Source organism: Poecilia reticulata, chromosome 4 (assembly GCF_904066995.2).
Source record: "Poecilia reticulata chromosome 4, P_reticulata-male-v2, whole genome shotgun sequence".
Lineage (NCBI taxonomy): Eukaryota > Metazoa > Chordata > Actinopteri > Cyprinodontiformes > Poeciliidae > Poecilia > Poecilia reticulata.
In genome coordinates, this window is record NC_088833.1 from 5,186,247 (window position 1) to 5,214,162 (window position 27,916).

The following is a 27,916-nucleotide window of genomic DNA, read 5'->3' on the forward strand; positions in this document are numbered from 1 at the left end:
GAAAACTCTCTTGAATACATGTTTATGCTCTAATTTTGTTGTTACAGCAAATTGAAAACACCACATTTTAATATTTACAGAAGTCAAATATTAACAATATGTGACTTTGTATCACAGTAAATGTTATAGCAAGTTCGTTATAACAGCTGTTACACCGCGCCCTGTTGTCGATGCGGTATTTGCACAGTTTTTCTGCTTCTTTCAAAGATTTTAAATAACTTGTCACATGCTTGTCATGGAAGACGAGGTGGGACCCAAACGGTGGAAAGAATAAAGCCCAGATTGATATCAGTTGAAACTTCAATTTTAGTGCAGAACAGAATACCACACTAACCACATGAACAATGAAAGACAGGAATCAATATAAGAGAACTACTAAACTTGCTAACTAAAGAAGAATATATTAAATAAAAAGCTAACAAAACAATTCATCGTTTATTTGCTATAACGTATTTACTACAACATATTATAGTAAACACCATAATATGTTTACAGCCTACTCCCTGGAGTATTCATAAGAACAAACTTAACGGTCATATTTTATTTCCTTGATATGTTTACATTTTGTGTAATTATAGTTTCATTTCATGAAATATTGAAAAGTTAAATGATCAGTTGTATGTTTTTACCTTTGTGCTATTCTGCATGCATTCATTTTGCATGTCAATTCTGCTGATGCATCTGAATTTCCCCACCGAGGAATAAAAACATGTTTCTATTTCAAATTTTCTATTTCTAAAAGGGACTTTCTCAAACTAAGCACCGCTGCTTAAAATGAAACTTCTGAACAGAAAAATAAAATGGCTGGTAAAAAAAAATGTCTACCACAAACTGATTAAACCACCTCTTATCCGAGTTTCTGAAAACAACAAGACACTTCTTAAAATGTTTTTTTTTTTTTTTTAGGGGAGGGGTTATCTTGACATCTACTGAACATTTTGTGCTACAGTGTGAACTCCATTTGATTAACAGAATATAATCAGGTGTAGGCATACTGTTTTATTATTTGAAAGAAGTAAGATGGAACCGGAAGAATTTTATTACAAAAGAATTTACAGCTGAATTGCAATGCTTTTCTGCAATGCTTTACAGATGACAGATCTGTTGCCGGCTCTGATCAACCAAATAATGGCGGCATCACCAACCACACTGGTAGATGCAGCAGCTACTAATCATGTTAGGGTTGGTACGCCAGAAAGTTTGTCTTTGAGATCTAACAGTGTTCTTTCATAATGCTCTGCAAACGTTGAAAAAGTTTCATGTCACATTACAACCACAGATTTCTTTTAACAAGTGCATCTGGAAATATTCACAGCACTTCAGTTTTTACACATTCTGTTATGTTACAGACTTACTCCAAGTTTCATGACATTTCCTCCAAATTCTGCACACAAATACCAAATTAAGACAATGTGAGAAATTGTTTTTGAGTGTTTTGCCAATTTATTAAAACTAGAAAACCAAAGAAATAAGTTACATAAGCATCCAAAGCCCTTGCATAATACTTTGTTGAGTGTAAGTGTTTTAGAATATGATACCTCAAGTTTAGCTCACCTATGTTTATGCAGTTTCTCCCAAGTTCCATCAGGTTGGATGGTAGATGTCCGTCAGCCATTTCCAGGCCTCTCCAGAGATGTTCAGTTGGATTCATATCTGGACTGGGCCACTCCAGGAGATCCTCAGTGAATCTGAAGCATTGAGTTGTCATCCTGCTGAAAAATTAACTGCTTGCGTTGTATTTCTTTGGGGCTTTATGTGATAAAACATTGCAAATTAGTCTATTAGTCTGGAAACTAATGAGTCCATGACTAATGGTATCTATTCTAACAGATTCTCCCACCTGAACTGTGGATCACTGTAGCACCTCCAGAGTTACCATACACCTCTTGGTTGAATGACTGATGCTCTAAATCAGGGGTGCCCAATATGTCCATTGTGATCGCCAGCAAAATGCTACTTTTTCTTGTCTAATTTAATGCTCAATATCCCCTACAAGATCCTGAGTTGTGTCTAAATTCATCCTCGAGGGTTTATAAAATGTGTTTGGTTCAGTTTTCAACACGTATCAAAACTTTTATGCATTATTTACATTAAATCTGCTTAATGTATGTAAAGCATATTATGGTCAGACAACACAGTAACACATTGATCTAAAATCTTTATAGGGGTCAAACGTTTACTCAAACTTTAACGTAAAATTTTGAATGATGAGCTATAAATAAACCTTGGGCCAATGGTGTTTTCTTCACATGTTCGAAGGTCCTCAGGAAGCTTGGCCACAGAAACCGTGTGTGACAGACAGCTCTGTGCATGTGGTCGGTTTGTGGAGGAAACCCGGTGACAGATCAGCTCAGTGCAGCTGGGCAGATCAGGATTCCTTTTTCTTTTTTTCACATGTCCTGTTACAGCATTTCACACACACTGTATAAAAAAGTCAGTTGACTACATGTCCAAAGACAGTTTTGCTCTACAAAAATGATACCTCAAGACAAACTTTATGAAATCAAGTCTGCAGATCAGCATCCCTTGGCTCTCCCAAGACTCCAGTACTCTGAGATGTACTTTTCCTTCTTATAAACAGACAAAAGACGGGAAAAACAATTGTTTAAGAACCAATATAAATCCATGACAACCATGCTAACATTTTATTACATGTCTTCTAACAGTACAACATTCAATCTGACCACCACTGCTCACACAGCACCCTCCATACATAATGACACCTCACCAAACATGAGTAAAAAGCTTAACAGTAGATTCATCTTTGATTGCTTTAGATTAAGCACACACACTGAATCACTGGTGGCAAACGTCCTGACACCAAAAGGATAAGACTTACTCTTCTCCAGTAACACTCAGCCAGAGGCCTGAATCCTCTGCGCTATTATCCTTAACTCACCCCAAAGGTTTTCTCCAGGGTTTAGACCTTGGGTCTAAGAAAAATGTATGTTCTATTTGATGTTAACTGGGCCATACACAGTAAAAATGCCAGTGTTGAATTAACACCCAAAAGTGTCTAGATGTGTCCAAGTGAGCTGGTGTTAAATTCAACAATACAGAGTCACATTGACATATACAACGGTGCTGGTGTTAAAATATATTAAAAATAACACCAGTGTAGTGTTGATCAGAAAACATAATGTGGTGTTAAAAAAGTAAATAGACGCACAAGGTGCCAATATCAATCAAATCCAGTGGAAAATATTCAAAACAATACACAGAAATGGAAAGTTTAACTTTTCTTAAACCCATTTCAGTATTATAGACCAATGCTAATTTAACAACAAATGGGTGTCAATCTTTTAACACTTTCAAAAGTGTTACTTTAACACCTGCTGAGTTGGATACATATAGACACTTTTGGGTGTTAATTCAACACTGGCATTTTCATTGTGTACATTTTTAATCCTGCTGAGAGATTCAGTTATGACCCATGTTATATTTGCTGGCAGAGCCCTTTACAATTAACCCAAACCCTAACCAGTTACTTTTCCAGGGCATTTTGTAGAGGAACAGGCCCACAGCATCACAGAGCCTCCTTTGTACTTGGACATAAATTCTTGCTTTCCCAAATTTTGTTTTTCAAAAACCTCAATTTTAGTCTCCTTTTCAGATTTTTCACGTAGAACCCAACAGAATCTAATGGTTGTTATGACAACTTAATGATTGCAACCGTCTGATTGTGAACTTTGGGATTTTTTTATTTTACTTATGTTCTGCTTTCTTTATCCATCCTGCTCATCTGTGTGTGGTTTCAACTTTTAAGAGTTCCAGTAAGTGTGGCAACATTGGATTTTGTAAAAAAACAACAAAAAAAACCAGAAACCTCAGAAATATTTTCCTACTAATCCAGATTTTTTTTTATAATTCTGTGTGAGTGTGAGATAACAAAATATAATTTCATAATAAGGCTTTTTACACATATTTATCAGGGTTCCTGAAAGTGTTGATGGTGCTTTATGGTGTGGAGATAATCTCATTTCAACACGCCTTCCACATTGGCTAAAAAATATATTGTTCTACAACTCTGCCTAATTTGAATACATGGCTCTAATACTTTTTCAACATTTTTACAAACGTATCAAAATACAAACAGCGGTACTGATTTTCACAGGACAGCGTTAGGCAGTACACGGATAATAACTATGACAAATGGCACTTATCATGGTACTGTAAGTGCTACAATGGTATCTGTCACAATTCACTCTAAAAAAAGTTGAGAACTTCTGCTTGTAGTCCAAACTGTGTCCTTTAAAGTTTTCTCCACAAAAATATCTCCTCCTTCTCCACGAGTAAAAAAAAAAAAAAATCCAGCAGACACCCCACAGACCCGTTGGTGTTTTAGCAAATCACATAGCTCCACGTTTGTAAGTCCCCCCCCTCAGGGATCAGAGAAAAATATAAAATGAGAAGGAAGAAAGATAAATCTGTTGATTTTTGTTTTTACATTGAATTGAAAGAAAGCGGTATTTCTTCCAGAAGGCTTTCTAGCAAATGAGTCTTTCCACCGAAGGCTCAGCTATTCTCCACGTCTCCTCATGCTTTTGGTAACCCAATAAAGTGTCCTGTCACAGTCCTCCGTCTATAGCTGGGTGGTTGCGGTGAAGCGTCCAGTCCTCCTGTGTTGCTGCTGACTGGCGGGGTGGTGGCAGTAACGTGGCGGCCTGCCGCTCTTCTTTCTCTTGGAGCTACGTGGCGTGCGAGGGTCTGGGGGGGCTGGTAGTCAGGCCTCCTCTGCGGTGGCGTCTATCCCAGCGTAGGTGAAGTTCTCAAAGAGAGCCATGTTAACGTAGGCCTGGAAGACAGGTAAATTTCAGGAAAACCGATGGAAAAATATAAAAACTATTTACAGCATTCAATTGAAATTAGCAGCTAAACTTCATGTAAGTGACCACATTTTTGCCTTGCTCATTGTGACTGTTAATTTGTAACAAAGGGACGTCTGCTCTAAAGAGAAATTGCAGTAACATGATGATTTATGATGCAAAACTTTTTGTAATACAGTGCATGGTGAAAATTTTTATACCCTTTGAACTTTTCACATTTTTATTACACTGTCAAAAATGTTACAGATAGAAATCTAAAAACTTTTATGTGTTTTTGTAATCAACCGTGTCAAAGTTAGTGATTGGAAATAGGCCTATGCTTTGACTAGGCCATTTTGACACATGATTAGGTTTTTGTCTAAACCATTTCATGCTAGCTAAGGATGTATATTTTGAGTGATTGTCCTGTTGAAAGATGAACCTGCAGTTTCTCTTCCAGTCTGAAACTTTTCAACCTGCAACTGGTTTTCTTCCAGGATTGTCCTGCATTTAGGTCAATCCATCTTCTCATTAACTCTGACTAGCTTCCCTCTACCTGCTGAGGAAAAGCATCCCCGCAGTATCATGCTGTCTCCACCGAGCATCAATCAGGTAATGGTGCATTCAGGGAAAAAGTGAAAAAAAAAGAAAAAATTAAAGCGGTATGAATCCTGTTGTCAATCAAGAATTACCTTCCTGGCTTCCTGCATCCGGCTGAGTTGGACAGAGATTTGTGAGAAGGGTGGTCTCTCATAGGGACGATCCCTCCAGCACTGCTTCATTAGTTCATAGCTGGGATGATAAACAATGAGAGAACTTCCTAAATAATGTTTGGATAAAATTGTTAACACTCTATCATTTTTAAAAAAACTTCTAACAAGAACTAAAATAGTAAAACAGTTGAATTAATTGTCTTTTAGAACAGGACACTTACACCTCATCATCACAGTTTTTGGGTTTCTCCATCCTGTAGCCCTGTGGCAGTTTTTCATAAAGTTCGGCACATGTCATTCCACAGTATGGTGTACCTCCTATTTCACAGACAAACAGGAGGCAGAAAATAAATGTAATGTAAAACACGAGACCATGAAATGCACAATAAGAGGTTAAAATACATCAATTATTCAGACAATCAATTGTGCTACACATGTAGATTTGAAGAAGATAGCTCTTTCTGACACTACAAAAAGATTTAACAAAAAGCAGAAATAAAAATAGAACTTTTCTGGGACTTCCCCTGAAGGGCCTGTATCTTTGCAGTCACAGAACAACATTTTTAACTTGCATTTTATTATGATGTTGTAAGCATTCTTACCCAAGCTTACAATTTCCCAAAGTAGAACTCCAAAAGACCATCTGTGAGGAAGAAGGTCAAAAAATAGTTGAGATCATGCAAGTTGGAGAGAACGTAAAAGTTTTTTTCTTTTTTTTTTAACTGTCATAAAAGAGCAAATGTACTTTGTTGATGGTATCTGGTGCCCTGCAAACAGAAACTAGCTGTGCCAATCTACGAATTAAAAACTGTGCAACTCCAAAACAATCTTATCTTGCATTCATACAAGTTTTGAGTTTGAAAAATGCATGAACTAAAAATGCATGAACTAGAGATGTACTACATAAAGGTTTTAATTTTAATAATTTAGTAGTTGAAGTTTCTTCTTAAAAATGAAGATGTGTTCGTGTCATTCAGTTTCAAAAACATAAAGCCACAGTCTTTTCTGGAATCTGATAAGCGAAACTTTCTGACGAGAATAACCACCTGTTTTATATGTCACAAGCTGGTGTGGTAGATTACATAATCAGACAAAGTGTTTGTGCTCAGTCTGTCTTTTTGCCTCACCGGTATCTCTGCTGCACTGGTTCATACTTAAATTTCACTCATTCTTCGTTCACTAATTCTTAGTACTGTTTTGGTCCTCTCAAGGTTTTTTTCTTCTTCCTTTTGCTGTCCTGTGCTCTGCTGGCCTGCTCTCTGCTGTATAAACAGGCTCCTGTTGACAGAGTCAACTGGCAGTCTGTTTCCTAGGCTTCCTGGTTTGTGCTTATCAGTTACGTTGCACACTTTTATCAGAGTAACAGTGACGGGGGGGATGATTTGTTGTTTTCTGAAGAAAGACACTTTGTGTTGTACATAATGGACAACTTTAATGCCATCGTTTTGTTCAAATAAAAGACTCACACGTCACTCTTGCTCGTATACACGCTGTAATTCAGGGACTCGATGGCCATCCATCGTACAGGCAGTCTACCCTGGAATCAAACCAGCAGGTGGTTAATTTTCACAAAGTAACTGAAATGTCAAATCCTGAACATTACACCATCTCTGAATCAGTTTAAACGTCTGTCTTCTTAATGTGATGAGTTAAGCAATACAAAACACAGCTTTACGATTACAACACACAAAGGTAGTTTACAGAACACTGCCCTCTAGAGGAGAACCTTGTATTGATCCATTACTTGTCTGGATGTTTCCGTAACAGAAAATGGACCCAAAAGTTTACAAAACAATTAATGGGTTATGTGCTTTTTTTTGTGCTGTTTTACATGTTTTTTTACATGATGGATATATCTGAATTTATTAAGGTAAGATGTTAAGGTAATTGTGTGGGAATGGTTGTAGATGAAGCACCTGACAAAAACAATCTGTCGTTAACTGGGTCAGATAATAAAGCTTTTCTATTCTATTGTAAAAGGAAATAAAAATTTATTCATGCTGGTGGTTGTGTTGTAAGGTCTGGATCAACATAAAAAATGTTTAAGTTTACTTTGCCATTCATAATCATCTTTTTAACCTGTCAAATATTCAGATTATGTCACCTCAATCAACCTGACTTGCCCACTGCTCAGGGCAGATTTATTTCCTCCCCCAGTCGTTCCCCCATTTTGTGCCCAGTGGATGTACATTTTCATTAAACTGTGTGTGAGATTAGACTATGTTAATGAATATATATAGGATTATAGTGTGTTAAACTAGCAAAAGATTAAAAAAAAAATCAGCAGGACAGTAACCCCCAGGTTTGGTATTGGACACGACTGGTGTAATTCATCTACTACTGGATTACTTCTTGGATTACTTTGTTAAATACAAAGAAAAAAACAACAACTCACCATTGTTTTCTTGACATAAACCTCTTCTCCTCTGGACAAACCAAAATCTGCAATCTTTGCCACTAGGCTGTCCCCTACAAGAACGTTCCTTGCTGCCAGATCTCTGTGAATGAACTAAAACCAGCACAGAGGAGATGAGAAAGGAAGTAGTGATAATTGTAAAATGAACATGCTTTACAAAAGGGTTAAAATAAATTTTACCTGAAGTGTGAACACAATTTACAGACAGAATATAATTTTGAGTTAATTAAGAGTAATTACTGAAGCTCTTTGCATAGATTAGTAAAATCGTGCATGCAAGATTTAAAACTTTATGCAACATCGCAACATCCAATGACATCAACTACTAGAAAACAGATGTTTTTGAATCCCAAGTTCAATCAGAGACAGACTACTCACTATGAGGCATATTAGAATTTTCTTTCCCTATCTTACCTGCTTGTCACTGAGGTAATGCATGCCGGTTGCCACATCAACAGCAAACTGCAGCAGCTGCTGGGAGGTGAGCGTTGAAGCAGTACCATGCTCTTTTGCAAAAGCAGGATCAGTCTCCAACACACGACTCTTCCTCAGAAAGTCCAGGAGGTTCCCATAGGGAGCATATTCTATGGCTATGTACAGGTAACCTGAAAAAAGACACACAGTTCTCATAAAAGCCTCCTGGCTAGCTCGCCAATTTTACCACGTAGTTCTGTTACTGTTAAAGTGTCAGTCACTATCGCTCCAGCCTACTGTGATACACATGCACTTGCTGTGAGCCAGCATATCATGCACATTTAGGGTTTTATTCATTTCGAAGCATTGCTTTTCAAATTGGCCAATAGCATCCAAACAAGAATTAGGTGGTTGAATCTGAATTTAATGTGGATTTTAAAAATCATTAATGTTCAAGATCAACTTCCCACTTCAGGTAGCTGAATGACTTCTATAAATAACTTTTATACTGTACTTGGATAACAAAATGAAGGGTTAATCCTTTAGTGACTGCCGCAAATTATGCTTCTAGTTGTCAACTTGAGATTTTCAAATAAAAAAACACTAACAACTGTCTAACATGGTGGTGTCATCCTGTGGTGGTAGTGCATTGCACCATAGAATAAAGCAGGAGTACAATCTCCAAGTTCTTGTACTTTATGTTAATTCAACACAGCAGAACATTACTCCCACCAAGGAGGAAGACATGCCAACCAGTACCATGATAGAGACATTATGTCAGGCCCAATCAATATTTAAAGACCAAGAGCCTTTCAGCATTGCATTCAATCAGTTGTTTAAATTATTCATTTTTATTTTTATTCCACAACAATATCCTGCCTGTCTACCTAAAAACCCTGAGTGAGGCCTTGACTGACTTGGTTGCAGTTGCTCAGAGAGCCAACCGGCTACAGATGGTAAGGGACTTGGCCTTGAACAATTTAAACTTGACTCAGACGTAGGTCGGACCTTTTTTATAAAATCCTCATTGAACTCAACCAGATGGCTGAATCTCTGTCAACAGATGACAGCTTTCAGCCTTTCCACAGGCTATTAGGCATTTGTAGCTGTTGGAAAGGTTTCATGCTGATTTCACCAGGATCAGTAAGAGTGCCAACACAATTAGTGAGGACCGTATGGGGAAGGAAGGAATAACAGGCTGGACAAATATCTCACACAGAATGTTCTGTATTTCCAGCAGGAAAAAAACCCAAACATATTTGCCTCACAGGAAAAATTAAACAAAATATATTAATAATTAAACAAGATTTGAAATCACTAATCTTATCCAAACTTAACAGACTTTGATCTTGGTTCATGTTTGTAAGTATGAAGCTCAATGGATTAATAACCATAATAATTATTTAGAATTTTATTGTGAAAGGAAAGAATTGCAAAAGGTGCCCACTTATACATTTTATGCAAATACTTTTTCCCCACTGTTTTATGGCTCCTTATTTATTCCTTCAATTATTAACCCACACCTTCTTCACTGTTTCCCCTTGAAAACCTATTTAGCTTTCACAGAATTGTTGTTGTAAATATTCACAATAACCTAGCAAAGTTCTTTCTGTTTCTTTGTCTCTTTTGTTCATATTATTCAGTAGATTTGTGGTGTGGATTCTTGAATTTGTCAACCATTTATATTTCAAGGCTAAATTGGATTAGCAATGCTTCATCTAATGTGCTTACCACTAAATTTCCTCTCTCATATGTTATCAGTCTTTGATCACACAAAAGTAATCACATTATTTGGGTTGGAATGCTATTAAAAGAAACTGATACATCATGGCAGGAACTAGCATCAGTTCAGCCTTCGGAAAACAGATAGCAAAGAAGTGAGATGCATGGACAAATCCCTTCAAGCCTCTGTAGCGTGAGAGGTTTTCATTTTGGATTCCTTTCTTCTGGTGCCTTTAATTCAAAGATGACAGAAAACAATTGGGAGGAATGGCCACTTATTATCATTATAATTATTAATATTACAAAATTGTTCAAACTAATTTTGATGAAAAATACCAAAACCTGGATGTTCTTTATTAAAAACAGTTCTTACAAAAATGTTTAAAAAATCGTAAGTCTTTTTAGATTGCAGCGTCAAGCACCTCACAAATGTATTCATGCACCTCAAAACCTTTTCACATTTTGTTACGTTACAACCAAATTCAATGTATTTTTTGTTATATTGAATTTGTACATTTCGTTTCAATGTATGATGCTACCACTGCTATGTTTCAGTTTGCAAAATATGAGTTGGAATGATGGGAAATATTAATTTTCTTTCACTTAGCAACTTGTATGAAGGCCAAAAAATTAATATTTTCTCACGAGATAGAAAATGCAAACTACATTACTCACAGTTTTCCTTTTCAAATTTGTGGACTTCATCAAATTTTTTTCCAGCATTGTCATTTTCTTTTCATTTAGGATTTTAAATTAGGCGAACAAAGTTTACCTTATTACCTCATAACTTATTGTGGTGAGTTGTGTAAGCAAGTACATGCACAGGATTTTATTTAGGGGCTCCATGGTGGAACAGTTGTTGGGACTGTTGGCATAACAGCATTACCCATCATCGACTTCAAAACAGACCCAAATGCACCACTAGATGTCGCTCACTCACCTCTGTTTTCACAGGCTCCTATCAGGTTGATAATGTTGGGATGCTGGCCCAATTTGCACAACACTTCCAGCTCTCCAGCAAAGTCTCTGTGGTCATTCTCTGAGGCAAACTCTGCAGGCAGTACAGCATGTTTCACATTGTTACACAAAACACAAGCACAACTAATTTTCCACAATAAATCTCACAGGCATTCACTAGAATCTCAGAAACTTGTCTTTTAAAAGTCTTTCAAGCTTTTCTATGGATATTAGTGTCTTATTCACAAATATCCGGAACACTAAACATTTTTATGCAAATGTTTGTTAAGCTTCTAACCTCTGATCTCTCAGTTATTTGGCAATGAAAGTGATTCCTAAATTTCAGCTCTTTTCTCTCTAGATACAATGGACTACTAAGGAAAGAATCAGTTTCACTGTACTTTAAACAATGTATATCTGTTTTAGTTCCAACTTGTAATGCTGTCATGATCAGGTAGAAGGACAAAAATGAGTTTAAAAGCAGCTAATATCCAAAGAAAAACTTTCAATAACATTGAGAATATCTGATCAAGACCATTTTAAATATCAAACTATGTGTCTCATTGCAAGAAAAGTATAAAGAAATTTTGAGTTGGTTTAAAATGTTGAAAAGTACTTACCTTTTAGCATCTTGATGGCTGCACTCATTTTGTTCCCATCCTTTTTGATCATGGCTTTAATGACCTGTTATTAAAATATGGTTGGCTTAGTTGCTTAAAAGTTTGATTGCCATTCATGCATTGATCAAAGTAGTAAAAATGAAATAGTCTAAACCTGGCCAAAGTTGCCCTCTCCAATGACATCTTCAAATTTAATGTCCTCCCATTCAAGGATTGGATAGGTGAGCGGTTCTGGCGTGGGCTTGGGTCTTCTTGTTAGGGTCAGGGTTCCTGAGTTAAACTGCAAAATAGTTTCTTCTCCCTACCATAAACGTTGGCAAATAAACAAATAAATGTGAAAGTTTAGTTTTCATATGTAGTCTTGAAAAACGTTTTTATATTCTTCCAAAGTTAATACCAGCACACCCTCACCGATCCAGACTGATAGGTAAATGTGCGCCGACGGTTGAGCAGCATCTTCCTGATATAGAACAGAGCCAGCAGGGCGAGCAGTATGGTCACACAGGTAACAGTTACTGAGCCCACCACTGCCACCAGGAGCTGATTACCGTCCCCCGTGGGTTTTCCAGAAACACCTTGAGTGGTTGGTGCTAAAATCTGTGAATCTGTTTTCATCGAAGAGGCAAAGGGGAAAAAAATGAGAAGAGAGACGAGGATTATTTCTATCTGAGGAAGCAGCAGATGTAGTTTTAGTAGGCATCTTAAGAACTTCTATTCCAATTGCCAATTTTATCAAAAAAGAATATAAAACCTACTTCAAAAGAAAGAATAAAGTCTTTACATCCTTCTTATCATAATTGAAAAAGCAACCCAAGGACATTGGGATTTTCTCTTTCCTTTCGTGCCCTGAGATGCAGTGTTTTGATTGTGTTTTGCTTAAACAATGTTAAAGTCATGCAATACCTTCAAAGAATTTTTACATCCAACTACATCATTACAACCCTAAACCCCCCAAGAAACACTTAAACATAGAAAACAAGCTCCTTATTACCATCTCCTTGTGTCTTCTCCTGAACAAATGTACTCCACTCTCCAGGCACTTTGGAGCAAGCTCTCACTCTGAACTGGTACAGGGTGCTGCTGTTGAGCGCCGTCACGTCTTTTGTGGTCTTATTTCTGTCATCGATGTCCAGCCAGTGATGAGGGCTGCCCTGGCCGACTGGCTGGTACTCTATGACATATTTAATTATGCCTCCGTTTGGATTCTCTGGGGGCTGCCATCTCACCTGGACAGCCGATGTGGAAAGGGCTTGGGCCTGGACACTGCGAGGAGGTGAAGGCCCTGGAATGCAGACACAGTTACTATTAGCTGTTGTAGAACAAGTTTTGCAACAATAAAAAAGCTGGAATAAATGTTTTTTTTTTATATTTTCATTTAGTTTGTGTTTTATGTTTTGTTTTTCTTGTTTTACATGTTTTTGTGGCTTTCTGTAGCGTTGTTGTTATTTGAGACACCAACATGTTTGTGTCAGAGAATTATTTAAATTCTGTAAAAGAACAAAATTGGGCCTTGTAGCTCCTGTTTGTCTTGTAAAGTCTCCAAACATCTGTACATATCCATTTAACTATTTTAACAGTAAAATTTGCAGATCTCATTTATTTTTCCACAACCATCAAAAAAAAAATTGAGCAATAAAAGAAACCAGAGATCTCCATTTACCCTGGCTGTTGACACGGAAGAGGAAAGGTTTGGAGGCTGGCCCCTGGCTGCCACAGTTGATGAGGCGCACCACCACACTGTAGTCATGATGATACTTCAGGTTGTGAAACTCGGTAGAGAGCACATTGAGCAGGGTGGTCTTCTCCAAAAGTTTTTCATTGGACGGTGGGGGTTCAAAGAGCTGCACTAAAAATCCAGTGGCTGTGCCAGGAGTGATGTCACTGTTGGTAGGTAGCCGCCACCACACTTTAGCATTATGGCCGTCTACTGTCCTATTTTCGATCTCAGGCTGAACCGTGGGTTCTGCAGCAAACAAGTAGAAACGGTAAGTTAGAAGTGCTAATTAGACTTAAAGCCAGCAGTTTACATGCACTATGTAAAGCTTTATTTCTTACTGTCTGAAGTTAAATCAGTCCAAACTTATTTTGATCAGGTCTGTTAGAATTACCAAATTCATTTCTACTTGCTAAATGCCCCAATCATACGAAAATAATATGTGAGAATGTTTTATTGAAGTTTACCTACATAATGATTACTGTGTTTTCAAACTAAGAGTCATCTGGAAAGCCCAGATGACAATATTATGGCTTGGAAATTTCTGATGGGTTATCTGACACATTTGAGTTAATTGCACAGGGGTGAATATATTTTAAGGCCACATCTGCAGTCTGCTGGTTTCAGAGGGTCAAAAGAAATCATCATAAATATCAGGAAAATAACTGTGGAGCTGCGCAACTCTGGTTCATTCTTTGGAACAATGTCCAGATGCTTGGAAGTGCCACTTTCAACTCTTCCAACAATTAAATGCAAGTTTAAACATGGTGGGAATGTCCAACCATTATACTCCTCATAAAGGAGATTGGTTCTTTGTCCACAATGTGCAGAATAAAAGCCAAACATCTAGTGAAGATGCTGGCTGCAGCTGTTAAGACAGTGTCATTATTCATGGTGGTATCCTGCACCACCATGGGCTAAACGGTCAAGCTGCAGGGAGGAAGCCATTAATCCAAGAGAAACATATAAGCGTCAGATCGCAGGGTTACTAACACATACAAAGACTTTCATTTTTCGAAGCATGTTCTCTGCATATGATTAAACTAAACAATTACACTGTTTGGCCATAATGGCCAAACGGTGGAGGAAAAATTGGGTCGCTTGTAAGCCTGAGAACACCATCCCGAACGTAAAATACGGAGTCACTATCATCAAGCTGTGGTGCGTTTAGCTGTAGACGGAACTGGTGCACTTCATAAAATGAATGGCATAATGAGGAAAGAACATTACGTGAAAATATTGAAGCAACATCTAAACACATCTGCCAGAAAGTTAAAGCTGGGGTGCAAATGAGTGTTCCAAATGGATAATGACTCAAAGCATGCAGCCAAAGTTGTTACTAAGTGGCTTAAGGACAACAAAATCAATGTCTTGGCATGGGTGCCACAAACCCCTGATCTCAAGCCAATGGAAAATGTGAAGGGGGATCTGAAAAAACATAGAAAAATAATAAAGGGTGAAAACTGGGACAGCAAAGGTTAGCTGTAAGTTCAAATAGTAAAGCTTTAGCAATGACAGTCTTCTCCATTTTACCTCTCATTTCTTAAACATAAGATTTGAAGGACTAAAGAACAAATTTAGACTTTTCCAAAAATGCCACATTTAATATTTCAGGTCATTCTACGTCAGTAGTCTTGCTGTCTTTGAGTTTTGGGAAGTGTTTTAACGGTGAAGTCCCCCTGGCATTTTTTGTGTTGGCTTATTATTTTGTCACTCATGCTTAACCCTGTTTCTGTTTCCTGATCTCTGTGTTTAGTTTTTGTTAAGTCATTTCCACCAGTCAACTTCTCTAACTTGTCTTATCCTTTTGATTCCCTCTCATTTGCTACCATTCTATAGTAATTAGTCTTACTTGGTCCTCAATCTCCCAAGAGTTTCAGTCGCTCCTGGTTCTGACTCAGTCTAAATGCCTGTTGTGCTTCACTTGGTCCCCATGTCTCCATGCAAGTTATTTCAACTCATGTTGCCTGATTTGACTTCACTATTTCTCCCAACTATATTTGGTTGATGTCATTTTTAAGTTTCTTTACAATTAAGTGTTTTATTTTCCATCTCCTTTGGCTGTATTTGGTTTCATCACTGGAACAAATCTTGATAAAAAAAAAAAAGATCAGACCTGAAAATGGACCTCAAATGTGAGCATATCAAGATATGATAACATAGTAAAACAGCATCTCACCTTTCTAGGATTGAAGACGTGCCTTTGAAAAAGATAATATTGCCCCCACCCAGCAACTCCATTGTTTCATGTCCACGTACCTTTCCTGCGTTCAATACTTTACTGCCACTGCTGTCTGAATACTGCAATGTGTGCTGCACTTCCTTTCTGCCGCAGTTTCAAGCATGACATCACAGGCACAACCAAAAACGTCATTGTGAAACTTTGTCAGAAACCAAATGTCTGATCTGTGACAGTTTATCGTCCGTTTCTAGCAGCCTTCAAACGCACAGCCTTGACCATGGCTTTAGCATTCTACGGACTCCTCATCATCATCACACCTCCACCAGTCTTTGTTCCTGTGCTCTTGAAGAAAGTTGAGGATGAGTCACATCCACCACAGAATGTTTCAGTGTTCTTGAAAATGATCTTGCTCTAAAGACTCTTTAAGCGATTTAAGCATGAACCCAGATCTGACTGTTTCTATGCTTTGGGAGCTAGCTCACTTATTTAAACGGCCCACAAGTTATCCTCCAGACCTACCTTTCTGTCCTATGGCTGTATTCTGCTCATACCGCTGTAGCTGTAGAGGACTCCCCGTTTACTTTCACAGCTACTTGGCCTTCATTTCTAATCCTCTTTGCCAGATCCTTCAGCTTCCAGGCCAGCTACTATTTCTGTCATTTCTTGCAATGGGCTCCAAACCACCCTCCAGAGCTTCATCATTGGACCCATTTAGCTCCCCACCTGAACTCGCAGCATTGTTGGGCCAGCCTCCATGCACCCCACCTGAATTATTTGCCTCATTTGCCCTTGTGAACTCTCTCTCTCTCTCTTTTTTTGCTCTGTTCCATCAGGCTTTGCTTCCAGTTAGTTTTATTTGGACCCTTTTCAATGCATCTAGAGAGGTACCTTGGGAGTGGTCGTACTATGCACAATGTTGAGATTTATGCTAAGTTTAGTCAACTTTGGTTTCACATTTGGATAATATCTGTCCAATGAGAATAATTACTTTCCCTTAAGCAGGTGTTTTGAGTTAAGTTTTACAATGTCCATTCATATAGCATAAAAATGTGGTTAATTCTTGTATAATTATAGTGTAATTAAAGTGTAGCTGTAGTAATATAGTAACTGTAATAATATGTAGTTAAGTGAATCCTATTATTCTTTCTCTACTATTGTTGTGCCCCCACAAAGAGGCAGTTTCTTTTTTTCAACATCTTTCTTGCATGCACACAGTTGTTTCATTTGTTATGATTGTAACCACAGTACTAACTCATGTTTAATGAAATTATGTCTTTATTCTCTGATAGTTTTTCCTGTCCAGAATATGCCTGATTGTGCTCTGGTATTTTATTTTTCAGATCAATAAGTTTTTGTTTTGAACGTGTGTAGCTGTCTGAACTGACAATTCAGTTCTACATTGGTCTCACCAGGACAGTCTGTCTCCATGACAGCTTCTGGTCCAGATTCTCCCTCTCCTCCCTCCCCAGGACGACTCAGCTGGACGCGTACGCGGTACCTTGTTGAAGGCTCCAGGTTCATCAAAGTGATGGGCTCCTTGTCACTATAAACTGAAACAAAACAAAGAGATGATGAGATTACTGTTGTAGATTCTTGTCTTCTATCTCTTTTAGCCTCTTTTAACTACTTACACGAACACGCTGCAGCTTACATAACCATGTTTCTGTGTGTGACTGCCGGCAGTCATATGTAAACAGACTGAAACTGATAAGACTACCCTTTAGGGAGGAAACAGATTGTAGAGAAGAATAAAAGCTAAACTCGTGCTACAATCTTTGCCTCACTTGGTTACATCCCTAAGGGGAGCTAAGTGTGGCCCAGCGCTGGACGGTGAATGTAACTCTGTATCTGTTCCATTTGTATGACATGTCTGGCTTGTAACATTTGATCCTTTTTTGGCTTTAAAGCCTGCTTTGACATATAACCAAATCTCATTATTTCTCAAGGTAATTTACACTGAGGGGTTCTGGTCGGGTCCTGAAAGTGGTTAATGGACCTGGTGGTGCACAGAGACAAAAAAATGAATGAGCTCCAACATTAACAAACATTTCAATTGTGGTTGTGTTGGTTTAATTTAGAGTTTGGCAGTCCAGGTCTTTAATGGTATTCTGCTGCTTTTAGATGTGTCCCTGTTCCAATACACCTTAATGTGTACAATGTAAACATGTCTAATCAGATACATTTTAGTTTAAGCAACAAGAAATGTGGATATTGGACCCTGTTATGACCATCTGTTCAGAGATTATTTTATGTATGCTTTTCCACAAATATTAGTTTAGTGAGCAGTTTCTGTGTTTATGGTTAATTATGATCTATTCTTTTACTATCCCTTTTCCTTTCGTTGCTCTGATAATTCTCTTGACTTTTGCTAAAATGTTACAACATTTGGGACTCCATTTTTTACAACTGCTAAGGGGAGAAAATTGCTAAAACATAAAAATCATAAAAGCACTTGTACTGACTTTATGTTTTTCTCAGCCTACCTATAATTGAGGACCAAAAGTCTCTGTTCTCCACAGGCTTGTACAGAAGTTTGGTTGAGATTATGGGACCGTCGCCTTTGTGTGACTCCACCGGCATCACCAGCAGCTGCTTACTCCTTTTTTCAAGTAGCTTTGGAGCTGTAGTTGGCACTGGGGGCACTGTGTAGAAACATGACCAATAAATGTGACAAACTGTACTCTTTGTACACACACTACTCAAAAGTTACTCCACACTCAGACCTTTAATGGTAACGTTGAACTTGCGAGAGTCCCGGCCTCCATTGGTGGACACTCGGCACTCCCACAATCCCCCTTGTTTAGCGCTCAGTGGAGGGATCTCAAATAAAGCTGTGCTCCGATTTGACTCCTGGATTGTCTTGGAGGCCTAAGTGAAAAAGATGGAAAATGGTTGAGCAATACAGGAAGAAAGCCGCATGTTCATTTCCTGTGCCCACTTCTGTTCCTGCTTGACTTTTCCTCAAGAATGTCGTCCCAAGGAAAACCTTCTTTGTTCCTGTGGGAAATGCTGGCACAACTATTCATCAGATTGTTTCTGTTATTAAGGAAATAGAGCAGTAACAATAACATGGTCTGAGCATATCACATCAAGGCAATGCATGGAGACTGCTGCAATGTAGAGTGATACAGCCTTATCTGGTCAAACCATTGTTGTGTTGACTTCCTCAAAATGTGACCCAGCTTTGAAAGCATCAGTCAAGACATAGTTCAAGTACATTTTCCCCCTCAACTTCCACATTTCTGAAACTTTAGTCCCTATATCTTACAGCTGCTGGGATCTTTATACCTCTTTATGAACATTTCTTCTCATCCATTACTGTCACTTCACACGTTTCTTTGCCTTTTTGCTGTTTTCAAAGCGCTAATTAAATTAAGAATTGAATTATCTGACACAAAGTAATACTACATGGGAATGGGATGAGGCTTGAAAAGAAATTTGCAGTACTAGGAAAAGTGATTACAATTTGTGAAAGAGAAGAGAGCAGAGTTTTTCTGAAACATTGTGTAGCAGCAGGCTTATTAAGCAAGACAAAATCTTAACATCATATGAAAGAATAACACAAGAATGACTGAGAGGGCAGTGGCTATATGGCACACCACAATCAGCAGCCAGACCATGAAGACACACTGGCAATCTATGAGGAAGCATGATTTTTTTTCAAGTCAAAACATGCATTACAAAACAAACAAAAATTACATTAAAAAAACTGTACAAATCTTCTCACATCCACAGACTGTGTAAAACTGAATTAACTACAGTTCTCTCTAAACTTGTGTTTGAGCCATAATTACCTGTAGCATTTTTATGTACATCTGCTAGCTGTAGAAAAAGTTGTATAATTCGAGTGGAGTGACAGATGGTGACAGTGGTAATGTTTTAGAGTTGCTAAACCCAAAAAAGTGAAACTTGATGTAGTTGTGTGCAGAAAAAAATTTAAAAGAAAAAACATGTTATGTTGCTAACATAGATAGTTCTGGTGACGTAGTCCCTGGGAGGAAAGAGAGTACTAATGGACACGTGTGCATTAGAGTAACACTAGTTAGACACTGGATCACTTGTGAAGTCTACCTACATGCTGGCTGAATTTCAGTATTTTTTTATTTTTATTTATTACTAACAACCATTCACCATTACGGTAAATCACAGGTAGACTAGGCTCACCTGGGCAGAGTGCCAGTCTGTTAGCTCTCCAAGGTAGTTTCAGCTAATATTTCCCCTGAATTCAACCTGATCAGAATATAAATGAATGTCTATAGCAAAAAACCATGTATGATTTTTCCTTCAATACATTACTTTGTGTTAACCTATTACTTAAAATCCCAATAAAATACATTCACGTTTGTGATTTTAACATGAAAAAATGTGGGGCGGTTTTTTCTTTACAATGCATTGTGTACATTTGCATTTTAAATTATTTATATACTATATATTCATGTTATTTTTAGCTAGGCCATCAATATATTATGCTCCCAAGACTACTTCTGGTCTACTGACCTTCAGCACAGTGTTGTCCAACTTTCGAAGCTCAAAGCTGTTGTGGCTGGGTAGGGGGTTGCCTGTAGCTGAGCATTTGACTTTAGGACTAGAATTCAGATTACACTCCAAGTCACAATCCAATTCCAAAATCTGAGGAGCTCGTTCTGGAAAAGAAAGGACAATATTTGGATTAATGGTTTATAGGTGACATGGAAAGGCTGCAGTTTAATCTATAAGAATATTTTGAAAGCTTTGATTTGAATCATGGTAAAAAATACAGTTTTATCATTTTGGTATTTGGTTAAACATGGTGTATTTATCACTACATAAAAGCTGATTAGCCTTTTAAAGTTCCAGCTTTCAAATGTTTGGTGAGCAATACTTACTTTTACAGTTTCTACATCTTTCAAAAATTATGAGACTGCTATTTTCTTTTTGTTGCCTTAACTCAGTATAGTAAAGCTTTAACTTTTTTTTATTTTAGTCTGTTATGATGCTCACCAGACTTCTCACAGTTCTGTCCTCTCCATCCTGTGGGACACTGACATCCACTGAAACGGTTGCAAACTCCTTCATTCTGGCATTTGCAGCTTAACCGGCAGTCTGGCCCATATGTGTCATTAACACAAGCTGAGTTGAAAAAGGCAAACCGAACACCATATAAAATTTAGATAGTTGAACTCAGATCTAATGTGGCTTCAAGGAAAGTTAGGTTTTACAAACCTTTTTCACAGAGCCTCCCAAACCAGCCGCTGGCACAGGAACAGCCATAAGGATCTGGGAGGCAAAAGCGAATCTCTTTGCAGTTGCTGCTGTGGTCGGTTCTGCAGGACTCCTGGCAGTTTCTCCCAAACATTCCTGCCCTGCAGGCTGCTCCCCATCAGTGGAAGGTAAAAATCACAAATGCATTTATTTGTATTCCTAAAAATGTGCTGTCTTTCAAACTGAATTGCAAAACACCCTGACTGTAACCAATCTGTCAGCGTCACCAGCCAGGGAAAGCTGCTGAAACATCTTTTCAGTTATTTATGTTTCGGCACACAATAGTCAGTGACGTTATAGTGAAAACAAAACCCTCACAATCCAAACGTTACAGATCATAACATTTACATGGACCAGCTGTTTAGATAAAGGATATTTAAAAAAATACAGGTGACCTTTTTTGTATATTCTAAGAGACATACAGACAGATAGATAATCAACTTTTATGGATATTATTGTGCTGTATTTTGTCTCAGTGTAGCACAAACCTGTCTCACAGCGTGTCCCCATGAATCCAGGAGGGCAGACACAATCCCCATCTAAATCATGACAAACTCCTCCGTTTAGGCAGTCTGGGCAGTCTTTGTCACAGTTATGACCCCACTTCTTACTAGGACAGTCTGCAGAAATAAAGTACTTTATTATAAAATATGTTCCTTACTTTGTCATGACTTGATAAGTTTTCGCTTAGTCTAAAAAGTTATTTCTGTACATGTGTTTTATTTTTTTAAGCATCTACCTCATGACCATTCTTTACAAGTGTGTGAAACATTTTTACATGCTGGTAAATATTAAATAAATTCACCCAGACATTTAAATCCAAAGCAAAATTTTTTTAGTCATTGAAAAGACCATGACACTACATGTTATTATCGATCCATCAGAGTACCAGGATGTTGGTACTAAGTTTGACCTACAGTATGTCTGATGACTGATGACTGATGATCAGACATCTGATCATCAAGCCGCATCATCATGTCTGATGATGCGGCTTGATGATGACAAGCCGCATCACTGCTAATTACAAGAAAAGCAAACAAAGATTCCTCAAGGCTCCTACTGTATATCGGCCCACTTCTCTTCTACACTACATACTCCCTAGGTCAGACACACACACAACTTTATATTTTAGTGTAACTGCATGACCACAATCCTTTCAGTCACTAATTAGATGTCCATTTTATTACAGAGTACGTAGATAGAAAAATAGAATTTCTCCAGCTCATCACAACAAAACAAAACCAAAGTAAACAAAAAAGAAACATAAAATAATAGATGTTGGTTCCCAAAATGGAATATTGTTCAGTTGTTGGTGTTGACATTAAAAACAACAGAACAGACAAGAAACAATCCTCTCAAACAGCCAACATGCAGAAATGTTTCCCTCCTTTAAATCAGGCCTGAATTTTATTTGTCATCAGTTTTTATCATACTGCCTCTTAAAGCTTAAATTAGAAACCTTTTCATTATCTATCTTTTATCTTCAAAGGCATTTGTCTTAAAGAGTTTTGCTCTTTTTCATGTAGAGCTTTTTGACTCACATTATGTATGAATGGGGATACATAAATCAGCTTGCTTATATTTTGTCCACATATCATCTTTATAAAAAAATATAGAACAAATAGAAGAAGAACAAACACAAAATCATGAATCTTAAGCTTACAGTGAGTAATTCTCCAAACATCCAAGTTTCAGATAACTTTGAATCTCCAAAAACTCCAGTAGAAGCAAAAATAGCAAGGACATAAACCAGGAGACAACTGATAAATGTTTTATGAATACGGTTTTTTAGAGCAACATGTTCTGCTTTTTTATTTTTCAAGCAAAGCACAGGGGTGAGAAGCTTTGCAATGCCTCTATCTGAATGTCAGCAAAAAGGCAAAAAACATCCACAGAATACATTTGGATTTAAAAATCACAGGCATCACTTGTTTTCTTTCCACAACAGACACAAAATCAAATTGTCAAGAGTTTTGTTTTGCAACTCTCTATAAGTGCGTAAGCTCAGCTGAAACATTACTAGTTGGAGAACCCACAGCAGCTTTTGTGAAGCTATGAGAAACAATGTGAAACATGAAGGGAAAATCTCTCACACTGGAATGCAATCTCATCTGGACTGTGGTAGTATTATGGTTTAGGTCGGCTCCAACATCTGGGCCAAGAAAGCTTTCCACAATTAATGAAGTAATTCTGGATTAACACAGTAAACTTTGAAGAAAACCACTAATGTGTGATAGAGTAAGACAATTAAAACACAGTGGTTTTAGGAAATATCGTGGCTATTTATTTTCCAAGGGAAAATCTTTTTTTTTCCAATATAAGGTTCCTCAAATATATATAGCAAGGAACATATTTAAGAAAACCAAAAAATTATTGCATAGTTAAGTCTGGCTCATACAGAGCACTGGTCAAAAATTTATTCAAGCTGTTGGAACGACAAACAGAAGCTGGAAGTAGTTAGCTGCAGTTGTTGCTGCACATGGGCTCCATGCAAGATAGTGAAACTGACGGTTAGTACAATTTTACCACTCTTAAAAAGAAGATTCCCACTTCCAAAGAGCCTTTTTAACCTCTAATTAACAATGTTAATTGAACAATGTTTTAAAATGAGCTTATCTATTGCATCACACACACTCACATAGTGCCGTTCAGTTACATGCAATGCTTTTCATCAGTGTTTAGTGTGCTTTGTGACACTTTATCACACTGCATCAACAAAACCAGAGAACCACAGCACTGTAAAGTAGAAAGGAAATAGCACATTGTTTTTAAGACGACTGCAAAAAAATGAAAAATAGAAAGAAAAGGAAAGAAAAAAAATCAACAGTGACTTTTATTTGAATTCAGCTCCCCAGTGTCAATCTTTTATAGAATCATATTTTGATGCAGTTACAGCAGCCAGTTTTATGTCTCTATCACCTTTGCCTTTCTAGAGTCTGTATTTTTGCCTATTTTTCTTCTAAGATAGTTTTTCTCCAAAATATTGGCACACATGTAGCTCCATCCATGTTTCTACTATCCCTAGAGCATAATGCTGCACAACCATGTTTCACCATCAGGTTTGTTGACTTTTCTCTCCACATAACATTCATCAGATAGGTCAGAAACCAGAGAAGCATCTTCCACTGCCGTCCCCTGCATAGGATGTGACAAACTGCAAACATTGGGGCTTCATGTGACTTTTTAGAAACAATGGCTTTTTTCATGAAGCTCTTCCAAAACGACCAGATTTGTGAAGCATGTGACTTACAGCTGTTCGTTTTTAGAAATGATCCCACCTGAGCTTTGGAACTGTGTAGCTCCTCCACAGTTACTAGGGTCTGCCAACTGCTGCCTTGTCTTGGTAGGTTTGAAGTGTTGCTATAATCTTTCCATTTTCTGTTCATCGATTGGACTCTGATATGTCGTTTTATAACCTAACCTGCTTTCAGTTTTCCTGTGTGAGTCTTGATGATGTTTGCTTTCTGACTTTTTCCCACAATGCTAAGAGGCCTTCACAAAACAGCTGTATCCATGCAGGGATTAAATTATCCATGAAGGGAAATGCACTATTTTTGTTAACAACACAAAAAGGCAAAATTCCAGTGAATGCTTCACTTTGGGGTTGTAATGTGACAAAAGATGAGAGAGTTCAAGGGTCAATTTTACTTTTGTAATGCGCAGCATTTAAAATATGTATACACAGCACTGCTTGTCCTACCAAACATGCATGCAAGCAGTCTCACATCTTCACCCAGATATGGTCCTCCAACATAGCAACTGGTGGAGAGTGTTAGATTTAACAAACCTCTAACGATAAGTCTCATCCAGGCGCCGTGGAGGGGGCTGTCCGCAAAATAGCTGGCGCTGTAGATGCCTTGATTGGCCAAAGTTGCATTCTCCACTGTCAGCGTAGCAGTGCTGTTAGCCACTTCAATCCAGTGTGTCATATAATAGTAGTTTCCTTTGAAAACATGAACAAAAATTATACAATACACTGTAGAGTGTAGTTTCTGTTTTCACTTCCTTCATTATATTTGTGTGAGTATTTTGTCTGGATGGTCTGTTTTGAATTTCGGTGCTTCCCTTACCGTTAAATTTCCAGGTCACGTCCCTCCGTTCAGAGCCCAGCATCTCCATGCTGAGATGTGCAGTCTCTCCTTTGTTCACAGTCATTGTAAGGTACTTTGGAATGAAAGTAGCTGGAAACGCAAAGACCACCCATGATTTTCCAGCAAGATGAATGAACTCATGCTTCAAATCTGGTTGTCTAGAAGCTGAACATACCTCCAATGAAGTTGTTTATCATTGTGAGCTTAAGAGGTGACTCCTCCGGGGTCTCACAGTAGAAAATTCCAATATTCTCAATTTCACGGAAATCCTTTGCCACAACAACTCTGTGAGAGTCCTTATGCACTTTGAAACTAGTTGGTCTTGGTAATTTGAGGATACTGTTATCTCTCCTGATATTCAACCTGACCTCCGCAGGGCTGTGCTCACCATTGATACAGGAGATGGTGAAGTGACTGACGCTGGTGACCTTTGCTGTTGAGGTCATCGTCAAGTCCATCACTGCACCTGCATTAAAGGGAACCACATAACAGTTGCTGTATGCTAAGTTGTTTGCTTTCAAGTCCAGAGTAAACATAATCTACATTGAGATGCATAGATGGATGGGTAGTTACAGTTCAGATAAAAAGAAAATAAACCCTACATCAGGTCTAAAATAATATACCACAAGTACCCATTACCGTTATTTAATAAACAAAGACGAGGACAAAATGGGAAACTACTACTACTTAAACCATAATTATATAACCTAGCATTTCAGGCAATATTTTGCTATTAAATAATTACTTATATAGACATATACATATGCACACGCAGTATTTTCCTGGTCAAATAAAATGTATGTATCATAAAATGTTAAACTAATTAGTCATGGATCTCAAACAGTACAAGTTCCACTGATGGCATTTTGGCAGCATGCACTGATACCTAAAAGACATTTTAACACAATACTAAGTAAACAGAAACAGATTAACTGGGATGTATAATTAATTAATAATGAAAACATTAGATGCTTCCATAGTTGGTCATTTTATCTGAAACTATTTATCAAAAGAGAACAGAGAAAACAAATATATATACAGAAGTTTCAGTTCATACCCAACTTTAGCTAAATTGATATAATATATCCATCTTCAAACAACAGAGTTTCTGACTGAAACACGCAGTGACTGTGCTAGCTACTGTTAGCAACACAAGCCAATGTTTTTTCTCTGTGAGCTCAAACACTAAAACAACATATGTAAACTAAGTGTGCAGTTTGTTGTAAATTAGTTAACAGGAGAAACATTCAGAAATGCAAATTCTGGTTAGTTTTTATATACAAGGCCACCATTATGGATTGATTCTAACAGGACATCTTACTGGTGCACTGAAAAAAGTTGATACAACTGAAATAAATTGCTTCCATAAGTAACAAAATCCTAAAATTATTTATAGCATGTACTAAGTTGTAATGTTAAGCCAACTTAGTAAATTGACTTCAATAAACTTAATTTAATTAGATGTTGTCAATTGAAGCAATTTATTTTGTTAGAACAACCTTTTTTTTTCCAGTGTAATATTTCAAAATGAAAAACTGATATTTTAAATTCTGCATAAAAATATAATGCACAAGTGGATTATTTAATAAATTTGAAGTGTCAATTGAAAACAATAGTTGTTTTATGTTTTATTTATTTTTTTTGTTTTCAAACAATAACTTTAGGTCCTGTTGTTCTTCTGTTTCAAAACGTATGTCAGTGTTGGACAGCTTCGTATTGTGTTACAAATTTTATGAGAACAGGTTGATTCCTCCGCAGTTCATTAGCCAAACATTTCTGCACTTAGATTTAATCACATTTATTTTCTCCTCTTTGAGTCACACATTCTTCATACGTGATCAGATTATTCCAATCCTCAGTCTAAGAGCAACATTTGGCTTCAAAAACTATTGTGCGAGTTGTTTTTTTTTTTTTTTTTTTTGGGTATTCTGAGATGTTCTGATGAAACACTAAACCTCATTCTCAAAACACGACTGATTAAAGCCGCGTGACCCAAAAATCTCAGGAAACGGTCCCACGGGCTATTTAGGATCATTTGGACCTATAACCTCAATAAGGTTTAAAAAAACAGAAATAAAAGACTAAGATATGAACACTTTTAGATTGATATTAGAACAGTTACCTGAGACATATCGCTATCTGTTAAGTCGTATCAAACACATTAAACGTCTGCCTGTCCAACATCCCTTCTGCCTGCATGTGAAGCCACAGAGTCCACAGAACAATGGGAGGAAACCTGGATGAGCTTCGTTTCCCCCCGAGGGTTTATTAAACTAAACTCTATCATAACAAAGTTTATGATACTATATCACATTATTATAACTGCAAATTCACTTAAGTCATAAATTGTTAGCTGAAAGCCACACATGGTCGATATCACGGTTTTCCTTTAAATACAGCTAAACATTTTCTGAGTTTATCTGCTGCCATATCTTTAATAAACTGCCACTCACCTGATAAGTCACAGAAGCAGAACACCAACACCCACAAGATCCCCATGGTTTGTGTAATCCTCATTGGAAAAAAATAAAAATAAAACACGTTTTCCACGAAATCACTTGCCAACCGAACTTTTGGAACTCCACTCCTAAAGCGGCGCCGCTGCGAGACGGCGACGCGCGTTTTTACGCATAACGTATTTCAAAGCTTCGCGGTCAGGTGAGGGGAAAAAATAAAATAAAAATGTCTTCAGTAATAGAGCAGTTGTCAGAGAAGGTATATCAATGCTGTCACGCTGACTGCGGTCTAAGCTGTGGTGAAGCTCAACCTCCTCTGGGTGGGAGAGGAAGGAAGAGCGTCACCAGACAGCGGAGAGCTGCTGGCGCTCCAGACCTTCCCGATGCGGAAGATGTTTTAATTATCCTAATATGCTCAAGTGATTGGCTCCACAAAAAAGAAAGACACTCATACATACTAAAAAAATAAAATAAAAATAAATAGAGCACTATAATAACTGCTCAAATTAACCTGAAAAGAGATAAAAGAAAATCCTCTCAAAATTTGTTAAGGCAACTACAATTTGAAAGTTTTACATAAAGTTG

At 37.5% G+C, this 27,916-nt stretch overlaps 1 protein-coding gene across 2 annotated transcripts; it reads right to left on the minus strand.

The window, feature by feature from the left end:
• Positions 1-2,622: 2,622 nt before the first annotated feature.
• Positions 2,623-27,768, minus strand: tie1 (tyrosine kinase with immunoglobulin-like and EGF-like domains 1). Of its 2 annotated transcripts, XM_008406195.2 has the most exons (24): positions 27,329-27,768; positions 25,051-25,341; positions 24,855-24,965; positions 24,572-24,727; positions 21,273-21,404; positions 20,746-20,892; positions 20,524-20,652; positions 20,041-20,186; positions 18,267-18,411; positions 18,027-18,185; positions 16,953-17,093; positions 13,308-13,610; positions 12,639-12,929; positions 12,059-12,252; positions 11,802-11,948; positions 11,648-11,711; positions 11,011-11,121; positions 8,349-8,539; positions 7,914-8,027; positions 6,985-7,055; positions 6,121-6,161; positions 5,740-5,836; positions 5,498-5,597; positions 2,623-4,795 (listed from the first exon to the last, which is right to left on the minus strand). In XM_008406195.2, exons 1-24 carry the CDS (start codon positions 27,390-27,392, stop codon positions 4,724-4,726), a joined length of 3,417 nt encoding a protein of 1,138 aa, XP_008404417.1. In that variant the 5' UTR covers positions 27,393-27,768; the 3' UTR covers positions 2,623-4,723. The 2 variants fall into 2 exon arrangements, with proteins under 2 accessions (XP_008404417.1, XP_008404418.1); XM_008406196.2 differs by lacking the exon at positions 13,308-13,610.
• Between the last annotated feature and the right edge of the window lie 148 nt (positions 27,769-27,916).

Coding starts and splice junctions, on each gene's coding strand:
- tie1 (XM_008406195.2), bottom strand. CDS start 27,392: ATGAGGATTACACAAACCATGGGGATCTTGTGGGTGTTGGTGTTCTGC. Junction 8,540..11,010: donor AGGAGCCTGTGAAAACAGAG/GTGAGTGAGCGA, acceptor GTCTTTTTTCAG/GTTACCTGTACATAGCCATA. Junction 7,056..7,913: donor TTTATGTCAAGAAAACAATG/GTGAGTTGTTGT, acceptor GTTTGATTCCAG/GGTAGACTGCCTGTACGATG.